The 10,155-nt window shown below is 34.7% G+C and overlaps 1 protein-coding gene across 1 annotated transcript; it reads right to left on the bottom strand.

Moving 5' to 3' along the window:
- Positions 1–1,868: 1,868 nt before the first annotated feature.
- Positions 1,869–2,492, bottom strand: LOC131856848 (uncharacterized). Its single transcript, XM_059208785.1, has one exon. The coding sequence runs from the start codon at positions 2,490–2,492 to the stop codon at positions 1,869–1,871; it is 624 nt and encodes a 207-aa protein (XP_059064768.1).
- Positions 2,493–10,155: the final 7,663 nt, after the last annotated feature.

Genomic DNA, 10,155 nt, shown 5'->3' with positions numbered 1-10,155 from the left:
TTGAATGTGATGTCCGAGAAAGAGTCGTGCATTCCCTATCATTAAAAGATTGGACACCTCATAAATGCCACCAATTCCAACTTTCATTTCCAATCCTAAGAGGATCATCCTTCCAACCCATGTGTGAGACATCATATCAAATTTTCCAAAAGAGGGAGCCGCACATATTATACTGCAAGATGACATCACCAACCTAACGTCACTCACCCACCATCTGAAACCTACTCATTGTACTATCGCATCATCCAGTGTTGAGATCCCTTGGAAATATTCCAATCTTACTTTGCCTTCCAACTCAAAGGATAGATCCAATTTGGAAAGTCTATCTGCAGTCTGGTTTCCTTCTCTTCGGAAGTGACTAATTTTGAAATTTTCAAAAAAAATTAAATCCTCTTTAATCAAAGTAATAAATCCTTGTAAATGCCATGCTCTGATCTCCCCATTCATTATGTCCTAAATTATGATCAGGGAGTCTCCTTCCAGATGGAGATTTCGAACACCTTGGATTCTGGCCAATCTAATTGCTACTAGAGAAGCTTGCGCTTCAGCCTCATTATTCGTGCATCTCCTTAATCTTTTTGCTCCACACTTAATTAAGTCTCCAAAATCATTCCACAAAACAAACTCTGCTCCTGCCACATTTCTGCTAGATTGAGCCACCCCATCAAAGTTCACTTTAAACCAACCCTTTTCTGGAGGTTTCTAGTGAGCATCCAAAGCTTTCTTATTTTGCCTCCTGTTGTTAGCCAAAGAGCCATGCCTAATTTTAAATCCCAACCAAGCTCTCTATATATTTCTATCTATTGAGGTAAAGGGAGAAGTCAACGAAAAAGATTGGGAAGCTGCTACACCTACAACCTCTTCTATAGCCCTATTAATTCTAAGCAATAGTCTACTTACATCCTCAACCTTATCCTGAAATATTCTATGGTTACGCTCTTTCCAAATATCCCATATGACTAAAGAGGGGCTAATTCGCCATACACTTGAAAGGGTTGACTTGCTTGGCTACCTTGGCCAACTTTGAAAGACTTCTTTGATGGAGGATTGAAGAGGGCCCTGCCAATTTAGTTTCTCTTGGAGATCAGACCAACAACTCATTGCTAACTCACATCTCAATAGTAAATGATCTATTGACTCCTTCGACTTGTTACACATCACACATTTGGAAGGGCCCATAAAACCGAGCCTTTTCCTTCTATCCCCTGTTAGAATTTTGCCTTTAATAACTAACCATGCAAAAGCACCATCTTTCGAAAGGCACACTTTACTCCAAAATAGGTCCTATATCCTTGAATGATTCTCCTCCCTACCTTCCAGAAATTGATAACCTAATTTAACTAAATAGTTCCCATCCCAAGCTCCACACAAAATCACCCTATCCTCTGTGCATGTAAGAAAAATATTTCTCTGTTCCAGAACGTCCATGAGTCATCGTTAAGACTGAGAAGACAGACCTATTGTCGCAAGATCCTTCCAAACCCATTCCTTTCCAAAATCCCCATCGACAGTCCTCATATAATCTTTGACTCGATCGCCCCAAAGTTGCACCAGGTGATCCTTTATCACCGAGAAGTCCCCTATATCTTTAATGGCTGAAAAATCTGCCCAAGAGTCTTCCCAAAACTTAGCTTTCGACCCTTTACCAATCTACCAAGTGAGATGATCAGTGACCACCCCTCGACAATCCACTATGAAATTCCATATGGCTGGCCCTTTAGGTGGGTTACAAATTATGAAAATTCTATGATCTTTAGGAGAATCTATATATTTTGCTCACAACACTTTGACCCACATTTGGTCTGGATTAGTGTATATGCTCCACACCAGCTTAGCCCCTAAAGCTATATTCATTTTGTGCCAATCTCTCAACCTAGCACCGCCCTTGATTTTCGCTTGACAGATTTTATCCCATGCCAATAAGGGGATTTTGTCATGATCATTTGCTCCATTCCAAAATAATTTTTCATCCTTTGTTGAATTGCATTAATAACCTTTTTCAGGATCTTTAAACTCATCATTGAGAAAATTGGAATAGCAGACACAATAGATCTTAACATTAAAATTCTTCCAATTGAAGTAAGCCACCTGCTTTTCCACCCATCCATTCTATTTATGCAGCTATCAATCAGATTTTTCCACAGATCAGACTTATTTGCACCCCCGAAAAAAGGAATTCCTAAATATTTACCTGGAAGAAACCCCACTTTCATGCCTAAAATTCTGCAAATCTCCCTCTGTTTACATGGTTTGGTGTTAAAAAAGAAAATTTCAGATTTGGACCAATTTACTTTCTGACCAGAAGCCTTTTCATACATATCCAAAGTCTCCTTAATGACTCGAGCTTCCCTTGCTAACACATCCCCTGCCAAAAAAGTATCATCTGCAAATTGCAAGTGTGTTAGAGGATTCACTCTTGCTGCAATTTGAACACCTTTCCAAAGCCCTTCTTCCCACTTCTTTGAATTGAACCACCCAAGAACCTCTGCCATAATAATGAACAGAAAGGGCGAGAGAGGATCACCTTGCCAAATACCTTTCTTAGACTCTAAAAAACCTTGAGGGATTTCGTTTATAATGACTGAAAAACAAGGGGAGCTGATACAACTTTGCACCCAAGCAATTCATTCCTTACTGAAACCAAATCTCCAAAGGACTTGCATAAGAAAGTCCCTATTCACCTCATCATAAGTTTTCCTTATATCTACCTTAGCCATCATCTTTTTTGTCCTTTCCATCCGAATGGAATGAACAACTTCATGTGCGAGTATGATACCTTTGTAAATAGATCAACCAGGGCAAAGCCACTTTGTTCACTAGAAATGACCAAATCTAGGACTAGTTTTAATCTATTCTCCATTACTTTGGATATTATCTTGTATATGGTATTGCATAAAGAGATCGGACGAAAATCGTCAAAAGATGTGTACTCTGCCTTCTTTGGAATCAAGGCTATAAAAGTGTTGTTGAAATCCTTTAAAACAAAACCCCCTTTCCTTAACTCCTCCACCACTTCCACAATATCATTTGCCAAGATGTCCCAAAATTTTTGATAAAAAGGAGCTGGGAAGCCATTCGGCCCTGGAGATTTGTCTGATCCTAATCTAAAAACAACTTTTTTCACCTCCTCCACTGACGTCGGGTCCATTAACATTTTGTTGTGTTCTTCCTTAACACCTAAAGGAATAACCCCCAAAATATGATGCATATCTCCTCCATGGTTCACCTCACCATTGAAGATATCCGAAAAATGTTTAACTGCCTCCAAATTAATCTGATTTAAATCTGTAATAGTCACCCCTTCTTTATTCTTTATGGAAAAAGTCTTGTTCTGAGATCTCCGGACTTTGACTGAAGTGTGGAAATTTTTTGTATTTATATCTCCATCTTTCAACCATGTTTCCCTAGACTTTTGTCTCCAAAAGATTTCCTCTCTAGCTAACACCTCCGAGTATCCTTTGTTCAAATTTTTTTCTTTAATGAAAGCTTCTTCATCCATTCCCTGTCTGATTATTTGTTCATGAAGTGCTTTTAACTTTTCTTCTAGTTCTAACTTTTCATTGAAAATATTCCTAAAACATTCTCTATTCCATTTCTTGAATTGCTCCTTTAAAAACTGTATTTTTTTGAAAAAAATAAAGGCTTTGTTACCTGGTCTTTCTGGAATATGCCTCCACCACTGCTCCACAAGATTTTTGATATTGCTATCTCCTAGCCACATTGCTTCAAATTTAAAAGGGCATCTCTCTGGAGCACTGTCTTCTTGAATTCTGAAGCAAATAGGATAATGATTTGATCCTGTTATAGGTAGAATTTCAGCAACACAACTCTAGTGGCTCTTCATCCAATCCCCAGCAATAAAAAACCTATCTAACCGCTCTGCTATGTTCAGAAAACCACTCCTCCTATTAGTCCAGGTGAATTCCCCCATTTTGAAGGGAATCTCAAGCAGCCCATAATTCATGACAAAAGCACTAAAGTCTCTCTCACTCTACCGATTCCAGCCCATGCCACCCATTTTGTCCGAAGGGTGAAGTAGAGCATCAAAGTCTCCACCAAGAATAAACAAATTTTCCTTGTTATTCCTCATGATGTTTGATAACTCATCCCACAACTGCAATTTCATATTAGAGTTGTTAGGCCCATAAATGTTGATAAGGAAAAAACAAGTTTGTAACTGCTTTGATTTAATTTTCAACCACTGCCACCACCGGGTGGTTCTAATGACAACCACATCTATAACCGACTCCCGCCAAAAAGCAGCAAGGCCTCCAGAGGCACCTTGAGCTCTCACAAGACTACATTTCCAAGATTGAAACTTCTTAGAAAAAACACCAAAATCCTCTTCTTTGATCTTTGTTTCCTGCAACAAAAAAAAATGTCCGGTCTCACTTGATCAAGGCACCATTTGATCAAGCGAATCTTGTCAAGGGCATTGCAGCCCCTAACATTCCATGATAAGGTCCTCATTGCTCTCGGGAAAAGGCATAGCCTTTTCTCGATCTCAATTTTCTTTGGCCTGCAATATTACCCACCATTTCCAACTTGGCCTTGTTAGATTTGGTACCCCTTTTCTTTTTCTCTCCCACTTTAGCTTTTGATCGGAGAGATAGAGTCATTGCTAGAGTTCATTTTTCATGGGTTCCTACTAGGGTTAAAAAACCAAGTTCATCATCTCCATCCTGTGAATAGGATGACTCGCTCTCATACTCTGAATCTAGAAGATCCCCTCCACTATCTTTTACACCTTCAAAAGAGCTTTCCAGATTTCTTATCGAAGATATTTGAATGTCTTTAAAAATCAGATCCTCCATAATTGGGTTTGAATTTTCAATCAACATTTCAGAGACGATCGGTAAACTTTCAGGTTCTGGGGCCATGGTAATCTCCTGGTAAGTCTTAACAATAGGATCTTCTACCTATTCCATAGGATTTGTTGAGAATGCATCCATTTTCTCCACTTGGGGTTCTTCCTGACCAGTGCTATTGCTTTCCTGTAATGTAGGGATTTTTTCCTCTTCTAGATTCCCCCTGTCCTCCATTTGTAGCGATCTTCTTTCTTCAAAAAAGGGATTCTCCAAACTCCACCCGGCATCCTACGCACATCTCCCTTGGGTGGCAACAACACACCCTGATTTATTCAAAAGGCAGGGGTTCTTCTATATCCATCATCCAAACTTTGCTTTTAGAAAGACCAAAGGAGTGTGTTTCATTAACAAGAGATTCATTGATTGCAGCCTTCTATGAATCGAATTTGTCCATCCTGAGAAACTTTGTTGAGTCGTTGCTACATTTTGAGGAAAATTGTATCACCCAATCCTTTTCATTTGAATGTTGTTCCCCATGGTAGCCTTCTGACAACCTGTTGATTTCCTCCTCTAAATGATGTTGCATCGCAACTTTGCCTTTATCATCTTTTTTGCAGAAACCCGATGGGTGGATTTTGATAGAGCATTTTGAGCATGACTCCATGTCTTCTTCCAAAATTACTTTTTGTTTCCAAAATCCCGACCCTGTTTTGATCTCTAAAGTGTCAAAGAGATTGTGGATCGGCTGCCAGTTGATGCACAACCTAGAGACCAAACTAAAATCTAAGGGGTCGACATATTCTTCAACCATCACAAACTCACCTTGTTTATCTCCTATTTGCTTCAATGTTTCCCAATCCTTATATTCTTGAGGGAGACGAGGCAGTTTTATCCAGATGAGGACAGTTTCTACCAAAGCTTCACAGGGGTTGAAGTTAGGCTTCTAGGTTGAGATATTTAGTCCTTTCCCTTCCAGAAAAAATGGCCCATTCTCTATTATCCAGTCTTTGTCTTGCGTTGTTGGACAAACAACTTGGTAGTAACCATTTCCAAATGTTTTGAGATCCTTTCCCTCCCCCCAGATTTTTTTGCACCAATCCCTAAATTTGGAAAAATCCGGCCACATTCCTCCCCATTTTACAAAAAGAGCTTTGTCAGTCAAAAAACTAAGTGACTCCTTCCATGCTTCATTTGATAACTCTACAGACAACACTCTACTAGCTTCTACATTAGGGTTTACCTCTAAAACCTTTGCTGCCTTGGAGGAAAGTTTTGGCTGTCAAAATTTCTCCTGAACCGTTCTGAAATCCACTTTCGGACCAGAGCACATATCCTGAAAACCCCGAAAAACACCGTCCTTTTGCGCCCTAGGAGGGCTGACCCTGCGATCCCCAGATCTATTGGACACCCCTTCGAAATCCCCAGAGCCTTCTATGTCCAATTTTTCTAAATATTCTGCTTTCGATAGCTGTTATTCCAGCCATTGTTAATGTTCCTACCGAACGACCATCTATAACCCGTTCCTCCTCTGTAGAGGAAGCCCTCGTGCTTCCTGAAACCGGAGCTCCCGCACCGCTCCGCCATCAAAGGGTTTATAAAACTATATTAATAATTAAACATATTGATATTATTAAAAATATATTTAAATATTATTTATAAATATAAAATTCATAATATATTTTTTTTAAAAAGAGTGAGTATTTATTCCTTAAAAAAGAGAGAGATTAGATGTTTTATTTTTAAGAAGTAAAACAAATTTAATAAAATTTATAAAAGAAAGGCCTTTTAAGAAAAAGTGAATGTTTAATATGCTTTTTAAAGAACATACCTTAATTTAAAACTAAAAGAAAATTAAAAGTCTTAAGCCACGTGAGATAAGTAAAGTATAAAGACCATGTAAAGTGGAATCTTATTTTAGTTTATTAATAAAAGCTAGTCATACATATTAAGGGTATAGACTTAAATTGTCCTATATATGGAATTGACGGGAGCTCTTTAAAAAAAAAAAAGTAAGAAGACAAGTTGTGTAGGAGAGGAGGGTTGTTTATTCTGGCTCCAAAATGGTACTATTTATATTTATTTTAGTTATATGGACAGTGGAAGACATAGTAAACAAAAGATGCAAAGCATCAAGTTCCTGCCAATAGTGTGATTAGTTTAGAGTAGATAAAAGTATAGATGGAGATAGAGAGGGAGAGGAAGAGATAGAAATAGTTTAAACAAATAAATGGAAATGATTATCTAATAATTGAATTAGGATAGAAAATTGAAATTGAAGTGTATTATAGTTAAGTAAAATGATAGGTGTGCGTAGTCTTAGAGTCGATGATGGATAGATGATGTAGGCTTTGATTGAAATATATTGGTATTGTTGAAAGATTAGTTATCTTAGTTTGATTAATTTTTCAAACTCTAAATTGATAAAGAGAATGATGTAGATGGATCTCGAGCTCTACGAGTTTGATCTCAATTATCATGAACTTCATGTAATGCACAAAATTGATCTGTGTTGTGTGGGAATGGACTAATAGAATGTAATTATGAACAAATATGCATATGTTAAGGTGGATTTTAGTCATTTGTTTTTTGTTTTATTTAACAAATTATTTTTGTTATAGAAATTTTAAGAATTCATAAGTCCTATTTAAGAATTTTTTAATTTTAATTTTTATTTTATGGAATAATATGAAATTTTTATTTTTATTTTATGGAATAATATGAAATATTGAATATATAAGTAATTTGATTGTTTTAAATTAGTATTAAAGATTAAATGATCTTTTTCCTATTAAATTTACTTAAGACTTAAATCTTATATAATTTATTTTTGTATTAAGCTTTTGAATTGCAATAGATTATGTGAGTCAAATATTCTCATAAATAAACAAACAATCACTTAACATATAAGTTTACTTCAAAATTGTATAACTATATAAGAATATTTCCACATAATTATTTTTATTTTCTATGTTTAATTCCATATTAATTAGCTAGTTGTTTTTTTCTTATAAACTTTCAAACACAAAAATATTATAAAAATTGTCCTATCCAAAAAAATATTATTCATTTCTTCAAAATATCTCACTTTATAAAAAAGTATTTTCTATAAAATAAAACACTTTGAATTAATATACATTCATGTTCCCTATAAAGAAGCCCACTTCCTCAATAATACAAATATTATAGTAAACATGCCATTTAGTGAAAAACATTTTTAATCTAATAATAATAACAATATATTTTTTCAAATACGGGAAGAATTGTAAGTCCGAAATTTTAAAGAATCAGGGAATTGGAAACCGATATCATAAATACCAACTACCATATTTAAACTTAAATAATTTAATATGTTAAGAAAATACTACCTACTTTTTAATAAATTATATACTGGTGAACACTTAACATTAATAGTTGATACAGTTTTAAAAAAAATCAAAACTTGCATATTTCTAAACTCTCCGTACTATAAATAAGGCTTCTTCCACAAAAAATTACCACAAAATGTTAATGAAACCCTGCCATAATGTAATAAGTGAGGGCCCACTTGCCACATGGAATCGCTCAAAGGGAGGAATAACTGTCACATCAGCCAAGATAATAATTTTAAGTTGAACAAAGCAGTACAAACAATAGTTTTCTTTGTACAGAGGAAACTATTAAGAGTTTTTAATTATCTTGTAATGCTGGGCTTGGGGTCAATTTCTTGCTGGCCTCTTGCTGTCCTTTTCTCTGCTGCTAGTTTTTTTGCTGGTCTTTTGCAACTGTCTTGTTTTGTTTCCTTCTTGAATATCTTTTGAATGTAATCGGGTTTCGGGTCCCTTAAAACCTGTTTTTACTTAATCAAAAACAATAGTTTTCTTTGTACATATCGTTTATTAAATGTATAAAAAATAGAATAATTTTTTTTTGAAAGCTGAATTTTCTACATACTATTTTCAATATGATCCAATGAGAGTACAAAAAAATGACATTTTTATAATTACATAAAATATAAAATAAATATATCTTTATTGATTTGGAATTTTTTCTTTCTATAATATTAAATGTTATACTATTGATTTGATTGTGCATTAATGTTGATTTGATTGTGCATAGCAATTCTATATTTTTTGTTGAGGAAAATTAAATTTTATACCTATAGAAATTAGCATAGACCAATCAAATGATAAATAAATCTTTTTGTAACTATTTTTTGTTAAAAATTTTACATGTTGACTTTTGAAAAGTTAAAAATTTATTTTAGATTGAAAATTTTAAAAACTTGATTGGTTGTCAAGGACAATCACTGATAACCATTTAAGACCATGGTGGATGCATAAGTATTCCTGCCATGTGCAGGAACTAATAACAGAACTCAGCAGAATAGTTGCGTTTGTTATTATAATACGGTATCATTTTGGAATCAGAATAACTGCATCCAGAGAGGATAGGAAGGCAAGTCTCTTATGTGTCGTGATTTCAATCCTTCTCTGTCATCATCTACATTTAAGTAATATTTTTGTCTTCAAAACTATTAATGAGAGTCGATTCTCTAGGTCTGCACCGCAAGTAGTGACTGTAGTGATAGATCCCATGTTTCTTTAGTAGAAAACAAATTTCAATGTTAGTTAAGTCGCTTATTTTCATTAAGTAATAGCGAATTCTTGAATCATTCCTAATCAAACTATGTATATGTCCTCTCACCTACCAGATACACTTTTGCTTAGAATATTTCTAGTCTTTTCAAAAAATCCACTCACTGTAGATCTTGTGATTAGTGCATTCCATGATATGATTTCTCTTAGTAACATTTTGTCAAGTGGTTCTCTTAGTAACATGAATCATCTAACCTTCAGTTGTTTTTAGTTATATGAGAGTAAATAATTCATCAAAATAATTGTTCTATGTTGGTTTGTTTTAATTAGCTTGAGATATTGTTGATGGAAAGGTTCCTAAATTAATCTTTACCATATCAAAAGATGGTGTATACCATGAATTCGACGTGATAGGTGAGGTTTATGTATTGACGAATTAGAACCAAAATTAGAGCTAATATATTTTGAGTATGAGATAAATGGTTAGAAACTTAGATTTCTAAGGGTTATATTAGTAATCCTATTAAGTACCTTTAATAATACCTTATTGGAAATGTCATTATCAATATGACAAGAGTGATAGAGAAAGAGAGAACTCAAAAGTTTCATCTATAATATATTTTGTTACTATATTAACTAGGCCTATCTCCTATTGATCGTAAAATTAATAGGCTCGTATCAAGGTATGACAATTTTTCTTTTGTGAAATACATTTATGTGCATTTATATGAATGAAGAAGAAATTGTCCTTTTTTTTAGAATAACCATGTATG

This window comes from Cryptomeria japonica, chromosome 7, assembly GCF_030272615.1.
Source record: "Cryptomeria japonica chromosome 7, Sugi_1.0, whole genome shotgun sequence".
NCBI classification, from domain to species: Eukaryota; Viridiplantae; Streptophyta; class Pinopsida; order Cupressales; family Cupressaceae; genus Cryptomeria; species Cryptomeria japonica.
Note: the sequence above shows the minus strand (reverse complement) of the source record. Positions and strands in the feature narration are given on the sequence as shown.